General features: G+C 38.2%; 2 protein-coding genes across 3 annotated transcripts in view; one reads left to right on the top strand and one right to left on the bottom strand.

Annotated features, from left to right (window-relative positions):
- The window catches only part of acvr1l (activin A receptor, type 1 like), a 24,171-nt gene extending 19,577 nt beyond the window's left edge, over nucleotides 1–4,594 (top strand). The window contains exon 10 of the mRNA XM_050061630.1: nucleotides 3,160–4,594. Coding sequence (XP_049917587.1) covers nucleotides 3,160–3,291 — 132 coding nt within the window. The 3' untranslated portion in view covers nucleotides 3,292–4,594. The remainder of the gene's footprint in view (nucleotides 1–3,159) is intronic.
- Nucleotides 4,274–12,686, bottom strand: d2hgdh (D-2-hydroxyglutarate dehydrogenase). 2 transcript variants are annotated; one of them, XM_050061629.1, is made up of 11 exons: nucleotides 12,522–12,686; nucleotides 9,823–10,191; nucleotides 9,678–9,735; nucleotides 9,451–9,590; nucleotides 9,158–9,351; nucleotides 8,889–9,057; nucleotides 8,622–8,765; nucleotides 8,401–8,543; nucleotides 7,170–7,335; nucleotides 6,789–7,075; nucleotides 4,274–4,411 (listed from the first exon to the last, which is right to left on the bottom strand). In XM_050061629.1, the coding sequence occupies exons 2-10, from the start codon at nucleotides 10,163–10,165 to the stop codon at nucleotides 6,813–6,815; spliced, it is 1,620 nt and encodes a 539-aa protein (XP_049917586.1). In that variant the 5' UTR covers nucleotides 10,166–10,191; nucleotides 12,522–12,686; the 3' UTR covers nucleotides 4,274–4,411; nucleotides 6,789–6,812. The 2 variants fall into 2 exon arrangements, with proteins under 2 accessions (XP_049917586.1, XP_049917585.1); XM_050061628.1 differs by lacking the exon at nucleotides 4,274–4,411 and having other exon boundaries at nucleotides 4,736–7,075.
- Between the last annotated feature and the right edge of the window lie 2,944 nt (nucleotides 12,687–15,630).

Here is a 15,630-nt window from a genome sequence, read left to right as displayed (position 1 = left end):
CATACTATAGTATGACTTTTTTGACATACTATACTATGACTTTTTTTTTTTACATACTATGACTTTTTTGCACTTTTTTCAACATACTATACTATGACTTTTTTGCCTTTTTTGCACTTTTTTCAACATACTATACTATGACTTTTTTGCACTTTATGACATACTATAGTATGACTCATTTACATACTTTCCTATGACTTTTTTTCATACTATACTATGACTTTATCGCACTTTTTTTGACATACTATACTATGACTGTTTTGCACTTTGTTTTGGTACTTTTTGACATACTATACTATGACTTTTTTTACATACTATACTGACTTTGCACTTTTTTTGTGGCATACTATACTATGACTGTCGCACTTTTTTCGACATACTATAATGACTCTTTTGCGCTTTTTCCGACATACTATACTATGACTTTTTTTGCACTTTTTTCGACATATTATACTGTCTATTTTTTTTTACATACTATGACTTTTTTGCACTTTTTTCAACATACTATAACTTATTTACATACTTTCCTATGACTTTTTTTTTTGTTTTTTACATACCATACTACAACATTTTCGACATACTATACTATGACTTTTTTTTTTTTTTACATACTATACTGACTTTTTGTGCACTTTTTTTGTGGCATACTTTACTATGACTTTTTCGACATACTATACTATGACTCTTTTGCACTTTTTCCAACATACTATACTATGACTTTTTTGCACTTTATGACATACTATAGTATGACTTTTTTTGACATACTATACTATGACTTTTTTTTTTTTTTTAATACTATACTGACTTTTTGTGCACTTTTTTTGTGGCATACTTTACTATGACTTTTTCGACATACTATACTATGACTCTTTTGCACTTTTTCCAACATACTATACTATGACTTTTTTGCACTTTATGACATACTATAGTATGACTTTTTTTGACATACTATACTATGACTTTTTTTTTTTTTTTACATACCATACTATGTTTTTGACATACTATACTATGACTATTTTGCACTTTGTTTTGAAAAACTATGCTGACTTTTTTTTTTTGCTTGCACTTTTTGACATACTATACTATGACTTTTTTCAACATACTATACTGACTTTTTTGCACTTTTTTTGTGGCATACTATACTATGACTTTATCGCACTTTTTTTGACATACTATACTATGACTGTTTTGCACTTTGTTTTGGTACTTTTTGACATACTATACTATGACTTTTTTTACATACTATACTGACTTTGCACTTTTTTTGTGGCATACTATACTATGACTGTCGCACTTTTTTCGACATACTATAATGACTCTTTTGCGCTTTTTCCGACATACTATACTATGACTTTTTTTGCACTTTTTTCGACATATTATACTGTCTATTTTTTTTTACATACTATGACTTTTTTGCACTTTTTTCAACATACTATAACTTATTTACATACTTTCCTATGACTTTTTTTTTGTTTTTTACATACCATACTACAACATTTTTGACATACTATACTATGACTTTTTTTTTTTTTTTTACATATTATACTGACTTTTTGTGCACTTTTTTTGTGGCATACTTTACTATGACTTTTTTGCACTTTTTTCGACATATTATACTGTCTATTTTTTTTTACATACTATGACTTTTTTGCACTTTTTTCAACATACTATAACTTATTTACATACTTTCCTATGACTTTTTTTTTTGTTTTTTACATACCATACTACAACATTTTCGACATACTATACTATGACTTTTTTTTTTTTTTACATACTATACTGACTTTTTGTGCACTTTTTTTGTGGCATACTTTACTATGACTTTTTCGACATACTATACTTTTTTTGTGGCATACTTTACTATGACTTTTTCGACATACTATACTATGACTCTTTTGCACTTTTTCCAACATACTATACTATGACTTTTTTGCACTTTATGACATACTATAGTATGACTTTTTTTGACATACTATACTATGACTTTTTTTTTTTTTTTTTTTTACATACTATGACTTTTTTCAACATACTTTCCTATGACTATTTTTTTTTTTTTTTTTACATACCATACTATGTTTTTGACATACTATACTATGACTATTTTGCACTTTGTTTTGAAAAACTATGCTGACTTTTTTTTTTTGCTTGCACTTTTTGACATACTATACTATGACTTTTTTCAAGATACTATACTGACTTTTTTGCACTTTTTTTGTGGCATATTATACTATGACTTTATCGCACTTTTTTCGACATACTATACTATGACTTTTTTGCGCTTTTCCCGACATACTATACTATGACTTTTTTGCACTTTTTCGACATACTATACTATATCTATATTTTTTTTGCATACTATGACCTTTTTTTGACATACTGTACTATGACTTTTTTTGGACTTTTTGACATACTATAGTATGACTTTTTTTTACATACTATACTGACTTTGTTTGCACTTTTTTTGTGGCATACTATACTATGACTGTCGCACTTTTTTCGACATACTATAATATGACTCTTTTGCGCTTTTTCCGACATACTATACTATGACTTTTTTGCACTTTTTTCAACATACTTTCCTATGACTTTTTTTTTTTTGGGTCATTTTTTTACATACCATACTATAATGTTTTTGACATACTATACTATGACTATTTTGCACTTTGTTTTGAAAAACTATGCTGACTTTTTTTTTTGCTTGCACTTTTTGACATACTATACTATGACTTTTTTCGACATACTATACTGACTTTTTTGCACTTTTTTTGTGGCATACTATACCATGACTTTTTTGCACTTTTTCCGACATACTATACTATGACTTTTTTCGACATACTATACTGAGTTTTTTTTAACATACTATACTATGGTACATACTACTATACTTTTTTGAGATACTATACTATGGTTTTTTTGAAGTATTATACTTTGACTTTTTTGCACTTTTTTTCTGACATACTATTCTGTGACTTTTTTATGCTAAGAGATTGATACTGATGGATGTGAGATAGCTGTAACCCACTAGTACAAAGAACAGCAGGACCCTTTCACATCTAAAAGCTCTTGCAGTCACATTGATCACACAGTTTCCTGTCACTGTAGGTGTATTACTGCGGAACTTACCTTTTATTTTTCCATCTTGTTTCTCTCCTCTCTCAGACTCTTTCTGCTTTGGTGAAACTGATGAAAGAGTGCTGGTACCAGAACCCCTCTGCAAGGCTAACAGCACTGCGCATAAAGAAAACCCTGGACAAGATTCACAGCTCTCTGGAGAAGGGCAAGGAGTCGTGAGAGGGAGAGGAGCCCCGGAGGCAGCTGCCTGATGTCAGGGATCGGCTTGGAGAGGAGCCTATCGTTTGAGAAAGGATGATAATGGGGGACGGACATAGGACCGGAGGAAAAAGTTGTTCAAGTGTCATCCAGCCTCATCCTTCTCTTGCTCTCATTATCTCTGTGGTTGCCTTCCACTGACATCCCTCTCTCTGACTTGAAGCCCACAGACGTTTGGACCTGTCCTGTGTGAATAAGCCAGCCTTTGTTACAGGACACAAACTCATTGCCATTGTGCTCGCACTGACCTGAACTTTAGACTGTTACTGAGTGTGAAGAACATGGATGGCATATTGTAGTACTCCATCCCAAAATGCTTTAACGCCCATCTCAGACTGCACACACACCAAACACTACACACTGAGTGTCTCTTACAATTCAATTTCTGATCCCCAGCCAGTGTTTTTGGCATGCGGTCGTGGCATTCTGCTCAGAGACAATCAGAAGTGTTTCACTCATTTAGCTTTATCAAAACATGCCAACTATCGCAACAAACACACACTACAAACCACAGAAATATTTCCACTGACTAAAGGAAAAGAGCCAATAGAATCAAATTTGTTTTTCAACTTTTTAAAAAAGTATATTTATTAAATCTCCACTGCGACCACACTACTGAGGATATGTAAGACTGATGGGGCGTGAAACAGACTATAAATATATAGGCATTTACTCTACTGGACGTTCTGTACCCATATTGTCATTATTGGAGCTAGTACGACATGATTTGTTGAGAAATAGGAGAGAAAAGTAGGAAATTGTTCCCGCTGAGATGTACAGAGGAAAAAACAGGATAAGATACTACAGATACACAATTATCCTGATGGTTCCTGGAGTAGACACACAGTAAGTACCTGCCAATAGGCATTAGTCTGTATCTTATAATAAGAAAATGATCCTCTCTGCAGGGCACACCTCGTAAACTCACTGTGGCTCTCCTGTGCAGGCAGAGAGGAATCGAGGAAGACTTGTTTGTGATAGAGCTGACGTTTTTTTTTTAAGATACCGGAGGTGAAGTTGTTTTCAGTAGCAAGGTGGGCTTCCATTAACTCCTCCCATCATGCCACACTGTACAAGTTGCCTGAATAACAAGAAAAAAAAACCACTGTCTTCATTTGGAAGCTGTTTTATTCAAGATTCATTTTCAACAGATAAAGTTGCCTAGCTGTGCAGTTACAGATGAATTTGTTCACAAATACTGGGTTTGTTTTGGAAGAAATGTTGCTCTGTCTTTTTTATATGTAATAAAACATTTACTGCACTCTTGCCTCATGATTAGCCAGCCTGTGTATGAGTTTAGAAAAGATGTACGCTCAGTTACCAGTTTATTAGGTCCACCTAGCTACTACTAATACAGTCAAATACAACAGTCCTGCAATAAATCATAACTTCATCAAGATTATTTAGTTCAGTTTTCTTGTTGAAAGGTGCTGATTCAACTTTATGGCCATTTTGGAGGTTGCAGTCTGTGATGCTGATGAACCGTACTGCATTGTACTGTTCTATTTTGTTAATCCCATTTATTTCAATGAGGTTAGGCTTTAAAAAACCCTCTTTATCATGCAGTACAGTTCAACAGCACCTCGACCAGCAGCCTCCAAAATGACAATCTATTTGAATCAGCACTTTTCTAAAACACTTTAAACAAAAACTGATCACAACCTTCATGACGGTCAGACTGACTGCAGGATTGTTGCATTAGACTGTGTTATTTTAAGCCAGGTGTACCTAATAAACTGACAGCTGAGTTTATCTATACAAATACATTTTCAATTATAGATTCCGTCTCAGAAATCAGCCTTGAAACAATAGTAAGGTTCACATGTACATGGCCAATTTACACAATTTTAAAATGCACAAAACCTTACACTGTATATCCAGACACACTCTGTCTGCCCTCTAGTGGCTACTAGTAGGCACACTAACACCTACGTCGTCATTCATGATCATTCATCCACTTCCTCTTAGCAGTACTGAAAAATATATTCTATGCTTTTCATCTGTACAAAGTGTATTTTATTTAAAGGGACAGTTCACCCCACAAATCAAAAATGCACATAGTTCCTCTTACCTGTAGTGCTGTTTGTCAGTCTACATTGTTCTAGTGTGAGTTGCAGAGTGTTGGAGATATCAGCTGTAAAGATGTCTGCCATCTCTCTAACAGAACTAGATGGCACTTGGCTTGTGGTGCCAAAAAAAAAAACATTGAAAAACTCAACAGCAATGTCTCTTTCCACAACTCATGACCTGGTTACTCAAGATAATCCACAGACCTTGTTGTGAGCAGTTTCATGTTAGAACTACACCCACCAACTGTATCACTGTGCAGAAGGAAGCGTGCATCTACTGTTAGCTCACTTAGCACCACTGAGCTACCTAACGTTACAGCTCAGCTGAGGGGAACGCTATTAGTGTTAACATCTCATGCTGTCACAAGCACGAGCCTCTCATCCACAAGTACATTTACACTTCCTTCTGCACACTGATATGTTTAGTGGGTATCGATAGAAAGAAAATTGTTCTTTATGAAAGTGCTCAAAACAAGATCTCTGGATTATCTTGAGTAACCAGGTCATGATTTCTGGAAAGTGACGCTGCTGTTAGCACCACAAGCTGAGTCCCATCTAGTTCCATTATATCAGAGAGAAGGATGACTGATATCTCCACCACACACACTAAAACAATCTAAATCAGGGGTTGGCAACCTTTACTATTATAAGACCCATTACTGGCTGAAAAGGAACAGAAAAATCTGTCTGGAGCTGCAGAACATTTTTGAATAAAGGTAACAGCCTATTACGTCTAAATTAGCCTGTGAACATTACAAAAAGGTCTAAATTAGCATTATTGACATGATTTACTACAAGGCAGCTACTCTGCAGTTTAACTTTGCAGCGTTGGTGGTGAAAATAAATGAATCTGTTCACATATTAAATTCGCTGTTTTCCTCCAGACACAGGGAGCCACAGGAGAGGGTCTAAAGAGCTGCATATGGCTCCGGAGCCGCAGGTTGCCTAACCCTGATCTAAATAAAATATTATTATAAATATTATTACAGGTAAAAGTAAAAATATGTGTCATTGATTTTGTGGTGAACTGTCCCTTTAAGGTCTAAAACTTGTTGGATATTCCGTGGAATACCCGTGGATCTCATTAAAGCTACTCTGGGCATGTGAGTAGCAGAGGTAGTTGATAATGTTAAGCAGTAACTTGACTTGTAACAGTCTAACTCTAGACGGCTACAGTACAAAGTCAGCAGCTTGTTAAAGTGGACATCATTCTGAAAGTGATGCTTTGTGCACGACAATGAAACTCCTTGCAAACCCTGCAGCTCGGCACCAAATGTGTGACAAAGGTACAACAGGAAAGGCCGTGAGCTGCCGTAAAAACAAAACGTGGTAATAAAGTTACAGCTGAAATAGAGCTCCAGCATGAGCTCTGTGTACGTTGCCACTTACCCCACCGCAGTGAGACACTTTGGGTCATTTCAGGTTATCTGGCAGAGTCTTGTACGGGTTGAGGATGCCCTTAGGATCCAGCATGTCTTTGATGTCACCCATCAGAGCCACAGCTTGGCTGGGTTTACTGTAGTAGATATAGTTCCTCTTCTTCAGGCCCAGTCCGTGCTCTGCACTGATGCTGCCCTGACAGCTGGCCGTCCACTCGTAGACGAAGGGCTCGATGGCAGCGAGGAGAGCAGGGTCTTTGGCAGGAGAGGTGATGTTCAGGTGGAGGTTTCCATCTCCTAAAAGTACACATGGAAAGAGTTGCCAATGAATCATCTCATGCTAGCAGGCCGTTATTTCCCCCCTGATATACAGGCTCTTTTCACGTCTTACCTACGTGTCCGTATCCCACCACACTCTTGGCTCGGTCCCCCAGGTGCTCCCTCATGTCTGTCACCAGCTGGTAGATCCGCTCCACTGGAAGCGAGATGTCATATTTGTAAGTGAAGCCATCGTGAGTCAGCGCCTCCGTGACACGTTCACGCATCGACCACAGAGCCTGGAAAGGTGGAAACGGAAAGGTTGATGACATCATCATCATCATTTGCAGTTTTAAACATAGATGAGGATTTAAATAAGTTCATTATAGAGTCAACACAGAAGTATGAATTAAACAACCCTAACAGAGTGGTAACTAAAGCTTAGGTCAAAAGATTTAGGGGTTAAGGCTGGTGATATTCTACATTAGCTATTGTCTATAAATCCCATAAAAAGACCAGAGCCAACAACGCATTTATCTTTCAATACTTTCTGATTTCCCTCCCGTCTGTGGCACTCAGCCTGAAGCATGTTGTTTCTATTGAAGTCTTACATATTTAAAAAACAAGTCACACATGTATACTTTCATTCATAAAAAGGTCAAATAAATAGATGAGGGCTTTGTTGTTTCACAGCAGCCGATCAAAGCACAGAAGCTCCAGTTTATTACAGTTCATTTTAAATCCAGTGCTGCAGCTCTGACCCATTCATGCATTCACATACAGTGGTTCCCACTTTGTATTAAAATCCTCTGCTTATATTAATAATAGTGTGATGATATAGAACCATTAAGTAGCCTTGGACACAGGGAGGGTCAGGCAGAGGATCAAAGTCTGATAATAAGGAGATATAGACAGATATTTGGGGCCTATGATTTGACTGGCACACATCACTGGCACCCTTCTATAAGGTAGCGTATAATGAATGACATGACAACACACAACAAAATTCAAGTTTTCTTCTGGAAGTGCAATCGCGGAAGTGGAGCGGTGTGGATGAATGAAAAATTAAAACAATGAACAGTTTATTTCTGATGGTGACGCGTCACGTGACACTATAAATGTAGGATGGTGAATGTGGGATTGACTCGAAAAATTGCAGTGGCTGTGTTCATTGTAACAAAGAAGTATGTCACTAAGAGCAACTGATGTCTTTTTAACACTTCTAGGACAACATCAGAGTGATGTAGCACAGAGGAATATGCTGTATCACAATTTGGAAACACAAACACTTGTTAGTTTGCTTTTGGTCTTTTCGTGGGATTTGCTGCAGAATATCAACAGACTTAGAAGATTAGAAACTAAACCTTGATTTTTGAGTCTTCAGTTGCCACAGTCCCATCTGTAACCAACGATGATGTCATCGCCTCCTCTAAGAAATTGTGGAGCTTCTCTCCGTCATGTGTTGGGTCGGATCCAGACGTTTCTATGACAACGTAGAACGGACAATCTGCAAGATGGAGGACAGAGTTTGTCGTGCGTGCGTGTTTAATCGCTTTATATGCTAGGTGTGTGTGTGTGTGCCTACCAGAGATGGGATTGGGGAGTTTGAGGTGCGTGTTCAGCAGCCTCATACATTCACTGTCCAGGAATTCGTAGGCCGACAGGATTTCTCCCAGCATGCCTCTGCAGAGCTGAAATGTCTTCAGCAGCTGCTCAAAGGTCTCACAGCCTAACAAATTTAGACAGTAACATCATGTATCTGCTGTTCTGTCATCACACACTCATCCTGACACCTGGACTGAGACACAGTTTGTGTGTGGTTGTCATGGCATGAGCAATGAGAAACTCTTACCCAGAAAAACCACATTGACAGATTTGGGTTTCCGTGGACAAAGGATGGACACTGCGGTGATGACCCCCAGTGTGCCCTCTGACCCTATGAAGAGCTGTTTGAGGTCATATCCTGTGTTATCTTTCCGCAGTGTGGCCAAGCAGTCCAGCACTCGCCCGTCTGCCAACACCTGAACATGCCACATACATGTACACACAAACATTCAACCAGTGCTTTTATCCTTTAGATTCAAAGAATATCAAAGCTACTCATTTATTGACTCCACTCACCACTTCCAGACCCAGCACAGTCCCGTGTAAGGAGCCGTATCGCAGCAGCCGGAGTCCACCTGCGTTTGTTGCCACGTTTCCCCCAATGTGGCAACTGCCTTTAGCCCCCAGATCGAGTGGCATGATGTAGTCTCTCTCCTCCAGGTAAAGGGACAAGTTCTCCAGGACACAGCCTGCCTGACAGGTCAGAATGCCTGACACATGGAGGGAACGATCCTTAAAGATTAGTCACATAGACTTTTTATAAAGCAGGAAGCTCATTTTGGCTGAAACTTCAGTACTTTAAGACTTACCAGAGATACTATCAAAGGTGAGGATGTTGTTCATGAGGGCAGTGGAGAGGACGATCTCATCATACACCGGCACGCTGCCCCCAACCAGCCCAGTGTTACCTCCTTGAGGATTCACCGCCAGATTACGACTGTTACAGTACCTACAGGAGTGAAAATACAACAACTTAGACCCCCTTATTAATTCTTCGCTTCTGTATTTGTCCTTCCACCCACTGTTTGCTCCTTACTTGAGAATTTGAGAAACTTCCTCAGTCGTTTGAGGTCTCAGCAGCAGCTCACTGGAGCCTGAAGACGTATTAACAAACGCTACTATCAGTGAATTGGTGTAAGAAACATATCTTTAAGTGGGATGAGCTCATTTCTAATCATCACCTTTCACAGTCTTGAGCCAATCCACATTACTGGACTCCAGCAGGTCCGGATCAGTGATGACTCTGTCTGGTAGGATCTTCCTGAAGACGGCCAAATCTTCCTGAGTTATTCTGGAGAAAGGCAGCCTGTCTGGAGCAGCAGAGGGGGAGGGGGAGGACCTGTCTGCCCCTGTGTGCAGCTTCTGACAGCAGAGTCCAAACTGCCATGATGTGGTGGGAAGAAACAGACTGCGGAGGTCCACAGGTGAAAGTCTGGCTGTGGTTGTTGATGAGAAGGTGCTGTGGGGGCCCAGATGTCTGAGAGCTGTCCTCAGTCTCAGTGTTTTTTGGAAAATCCCCGCCATGACTGGACTATAGGCGACAAAACAGGCTGCGGAAAAGACGTGGGTTGAATTATAAATCTGTTTCCTTGAGACAGAGGCTGGTTAATCTCTTACTTTAGCCAGTATTCTAATTCTTATTTACCTGGTATGGAGTTGGGACTAAGTATGTGGAGCAGCTGGGTAATATAACAACTAAAACTACACGTCTCTATTCATTTGTCTGCTTTGTAGATAATGTTAGTCAGTTACCAAGCCACTGATATAATGTAATCTCAAAGTACTATCCTCCTTTAATGAGTCTATTGAAAACTTATTCATTAGCTGTAAACTTAGGCACCAGTTTGGAACCGGTTCCAGTTGAGAACTGGTTTTTCTGACAGCTGCACATTGCAAAACAATGACGTCAAAGTCATGCATCTGCATTGCTGGAAACTTGCAGCAAGAAGGTCCAAAGCAGCGCTTCATTTCATCAAGAAAGATGACATGAGTGCTGCTTAAAATGTCTGTAAAATGATCATTCCAAGTGAGGAAGCAATATGCTTTCATGTCTACACAACATGGGCTTAACTTCCAGGAATGCCGTGTATTTGACATTCTAAACACGAGTGCCACTGCTTCCAAACCAAGCATGTCTGATATCAAGGGTAAATATCCTCTGTTATCGTAACATTAGCACCATACGGGCAGGTGTGGCACATTTTTTCTTTGACTAAGAAAACAGTTTAACAGTGGAGCTTTTGCCTGGCTGAGTCATGCATGCCTTCTTCTCTACTCTGTCTCTGTACTGTGTTCACACTCAGATAATAAAACTGGTGCGTTGATGCTAAAAACCTGTGTATGTCTATTTTTTTCCACATTGAAAACTGATCAGGAATCGCTAAGGGAATCAATAAAGAGTCAGGCTGATAAGCAGAATCAATAATGGCATTTATATCAATGAAATCTTATCAATTCCTGCTGTCCACTGACATAAAAGTTCTGGAAAACTTGGAAAAACTACAGAGAGAAATCTATAGTCAATATATACATTGAGCAGGTTTGATTTGATTTTATAGGATCACCATTAGTGGATACATAACATCAGCTACTCTTCCTGGGGTTGCAAATTCATATAGAAAATGCAAATGTCAGCTGCTCATCTGAGCTTTGGATCATGTAAATTTTTGCCAATCCAATTTGAGCAACTTGATATTAAATTTGATATTTTCATATCAGAAAATGACAAGGGAATTTGATAAACTTGCATATTGTTTGTTTAATATAGGACACTTATATTTTTTGGCTTCACAAAGAAAATGTATTTTAAATCAAGTCTTTGAAATTGCACATTTTGGAATTACTTGCTGACTTTTTCCCCGTTAGAGTTTTTCCTTATACCCTGCGAGGGCCCTAAGGATGTCGTATGCTGTAAAGCCCTCTGAGGCAAATTGTGATTTGTGATATTGGGCTTTATAAATAAAATTGATTGATTGATTGATTGATTGATACTGTAACTTTTAAATTTAATAAATTCAGATAGTTGTTTTGAGCAGCAACATATTTCAATGCTATAAATTCAGTGATACGGGTTTACAATATCAATATTCTGTAATGAGCATTTCCACATCTAGTTAGGTTTTAGTTACTCATCATAAATTCCAGATCTTTATAGGTTTTCATGAACATGCCTGAACAAAAAAAAGGAAATCGTTAAATTTTGTGGAGACAAATATTCTCTATATCTACATGAATAAATACAGAGAATAAAAAATCATTAAATGTACCAGATATTTATCTAAATGTGTTTTTTTAGATTCTTATAAGATCCATGTCCTTTTAAGTTTTCATGAATATGCCTGAACAAAAAGCAAATCGTTAGATTTATTTTTACAGGTGTGGAGACAAATATCCTCTATTTCTAGGTCATTAAATACAGAAAGTAAAAAGCCATTAAATGTTTAAGATATTTAACTTAATGTGGGATTTTACCTTTGTGATATTTCACTGAGGTCAATTTCAGTCCACGTCTGGATTCAACAAGACACATACCACAGGTACTTTGTTTCTCTTCACCATGTGACATTGTGAAATACAGTTTGAACATGATTTAAGAAGTCATGTCCCATCATACCTGTGAGTTAACTGAATGTAGCACTGTACTGTTGCTGCAATTAAGGAAGAAAAACAAGTTAGCAGCAACTTCCCTGACTCCGATGCATTGACCTAGCATGCGTACAAACTACTAGCAGACTGACACCTGTTTTCATCGCTGTTTTCACCACAACAAAAGGTTAATTCCTGGAAAGCTAACCTCGAAGAAGCTAACACCTCAGTTAGCTTAGCTCGATTAGCAAACCGTTTGCTAACAAACTAGCGAGTAACATCGTTATTTACTCACCGTGAACGTTCAGCTAACAACCCGCATCGTTCTCCTCGCGTGTCTTTTTCGTGTCATATCTCAAAGCGAAATGTGTCACAAAGTTCAAGGGCAGTAAAGTTACTTAAGCATGACCACGGTGAATGTTTACAGCTAGCATGTTACGGAGTGCAGGACGCCACTGAGCCTGATAGGGTGAAGGGTCATAGAGATAGGAATGGGCCAATCAGCGGCTGTCTTTCTAACTGAACCAATAACTGCGAGTCTTTCATCGTGGCTGGGCAGCCAATCATGATTTTGGGAAAGAAAGTCACTTCCCTTCTTGTTTGAGCATGCGCAGAGCCGTAGAATACAACGCACCCATGCATTTCTATGATTTAGTGAGACAAAGTGAATAATTACCCACTTTTTATTTGAGCACGAGGGAGAATCTGTGTTCCCACGTGCTGCCTGGACTGGAAACAAACGAATCTGCTTGATTTAATATTACCCTAGACAGTTTGCTTAAAATGAGCTGATTAAATTAGGATTTGATTTGTAAAATGATGAAAAATGCCTGGCATACCTACTGTATAACAAAAATATGCTTAATAACCCTACCACTGAGGTTTATCAAGATTTACTAAAAAAAAAAAAAAATAGAACATTTTACCTGTTTTAAAGCCTTTGGGGTTTTTTTTTAACTTCCCAGGTAGCCAAAATGACCTGGCCCAGCATCAGCCCAAACCCAGCATGTCAGATGTAATTAGCCAGGCTGCATCCAGTTGCCTGACTCAGCTGAAACTTGGCATGATTGACACCCCTGAATCGGGCCAACTCAGCTGGCAGCTGAGGTTGGGGGTTGAGATCAACTTTAACAGACATACAGTACATATTTGACTTTTTAGAGCAAATGCCTTTAATGCAACACTATTCATCTCAGGGTGATGCCAAATACCGGTATTGACAATAACCATGATATTTAAAAATAAGATATTGGTATCATGTTGATAACACACATATGACAATACTGTGTAAATAATCCAGCCCCTCTTAAATCATCTCTTTTCTTCACATTCTTGCTTTGTCTCCCTCATCTGATTGCGTTTTCACAAGCCATGAAGTTAAATAATTTTTTTGTATGATTTATGGTCACAGACTCTCTCCACCTTCTTAAACTTGCATTTTGAGTGTAATTCATTTGCCAATAAAGGACACAATTCACAATAAACAAACCAAATCCATTCTGCAGGTTTTTCTGAAAAATGCACTGCTTGAGAGTTTTGAGATTTTGCCACAACTATCATTAACGGAAAAACCCTTTTTTGGAACACCTGCCATTTATACAGAAAAAGAAGAGTACCCTCTGGATCTAGAAGTTTGGTAATTTATAGGTTCATCAGTAGAAAGATTTAGGTCTTTGATCTGACACTCTAACATATACAGTGTGATCTGCACCATGTGCAGCAGCATGTACAGGCGTAGGACTAACCACCACACCTGAGGGGACAGGACTTTCTTCATTGCTGCTCCCACCCTCTGGAATTCACTCCCTAAAGACATCAGAGACTCCCCTTCACTCTCCACCTTCAAGAAATCCCTCAAAACACACCTCTTGAAATTTTCCTACAACCTCTAAAAAAAATGTTCTTCTTCTGCCCCTCTGCATTGGTTCCCTTCTTGTAGATTAATACATTTTGTTTTTTTTTTGTTATTTTGTTGTTGTTCTTGTTCTCTGTAAAGTATCTTTGAGTATCCATAAAAGTGCTATAAATCCATCTTCTTTCTTCCCCCTTCTTCTACTACTACTCATTCTTCCTCTTCTTGGTGGTGGTAGTAATAGTAGTAGTTTTAGTAGTAGTACTTCTTCCTCTTCTTCCCTCTTCCTCCTTCTTCCCCTTCCTCCTTCTACTTCTTCTTGGTGGTGGTAGTAATAATAGTAGTTTTAGTATTAGTTCTTCTTCCTCTTCCTCCTTCTTTCTCCTTCTTCCCCTTCTTCTTCCTCTTCCTCCTTCTACGTCTTCTTCTTGGTGGTGGTAGTAATAGTAGGAGTTTTAGTACTAGTTCTTCCTCTTCCTCCTTCTTCCCCTTCTTCATCCTTCTACATCTTCTTCTTGGTGGTGGTAGTAATAGTAGTAGTTTTAGTAGTAGTACTTCTTCCTCTTACTCCTTCTTCCCAATCTTCTTCCTCTCCTCCTTCCTCTTCCTCCTTCTTCCTCCTCCTTCCTCTTTTTCTTCCTCTTCCTCCTTCTACTTCTTGGTGGTGGTAGTAGTAGTTTTGTTGTCCGCCATTTGCTCTCAGCATTATATATACTGAGAGCTCCTGGAACCAAATTCCTTGTGTGAGCAAACATCTTTAGCCAATGAAGCTCAGCTCACCAAAGACGAAATTAAATTACAACTTTTAAGCACTTTAAATAATCTAAAACAGAAATATAAAACGGCGTTTAAATAAAATACATTAAAAATGTCTGGCAAACATTACATGTCAGAAAACCTCTTTTTTTTGTCTGCTAGAGATGCCTGACTGGACGAGATTAATACTTGTTTCACAGTGTCAATAACTGCATGAGATTTTTGACCAGCCTTGTACAACCTCCATATTAATGTTCAAAATGAGAATATGCACTCATTTTGCTTGCACCACTTTCCAAAACAGTTGGGCAGGGGCATTATTACCAGTGTTAGACCATCTTTCTTTAAACAACACTCAGTGAGCATTTGGGAAGTTCTGAAAGATGGATTTCTTTCTCAAGATTCACAAACAGGCCTGCCAAAATCTTCAACAGTCAAAGACTGTCTGTGTGGAAGAGTGGGCCAAACTCCAGCCTGAACAATGTGAGAGATTAGTTTGTTCAGACAGGAAGCATCTTGGAGCTGGCGTCGCAAACAAAGGCTTCTCCAAGTATTAAAAACATTTCAGTTAGCATGTTCAGTCCTTTTTTATTGTCAGTCCACTTTATTTTTAAGGGTTAAAACATGATTTCTTTATCAGTGTAATTTTATTGAGTTAACACCAATATCTGGTGTAATTTCATGCGAATAGCTGCATTAAATGTTTAATACTTCTATCCCCCACTATAGGTCAAAAAAGGATTTTATGTACCTTTTACACAGCATCCAGACTTTTTTGGAGTCGGGTTTGTACGTG

Source organism: Epinephelus moara, chromosome 14, assembly GCF_006386435.1.
Source record: "Epinephelus moara isolate mb chromosome 14, YSFRI_EMoa_1.0, whole genome shotgun sequence".
In the NCBI taxonomy this organism is placed as follows: Eukaryota; Metazoa; Chordata; class Actinopteri; order Perciformes; family Serranidae; genus Epinephelus; species Epinephelus moara.
Note: the sequence above shows the minus strand (reverse complement) of the source record. Positions and strands in the feature narration are given on the sequence as shown.

Excerpts from the sequence above, each read along its gene's own strand:
- d2hgdh (XM_050061629.1), bottom strand. The coding sequence starts at position 10,165 with ATGGCGGGGATTTTCCAAAAAACACTGAGACTGAGGACAGCTCTCAGA. Across the intron at positions 8,766-8,888 it reads TGTCAATGTGGTTTTTCTGG|GCTGTGAGACCTTTGAGCAG; the intron begins GTAAGAGTTTCT and ends TAAATTTGTTAG. Across the intron at positions 8,544-8,621 it reads ACTCCCCAATCCCATCTCTG|ATTGTCCGTTCTACGTTGTC; the intron begins GTAGGCACACAC and ends TCCATCTTGCAG.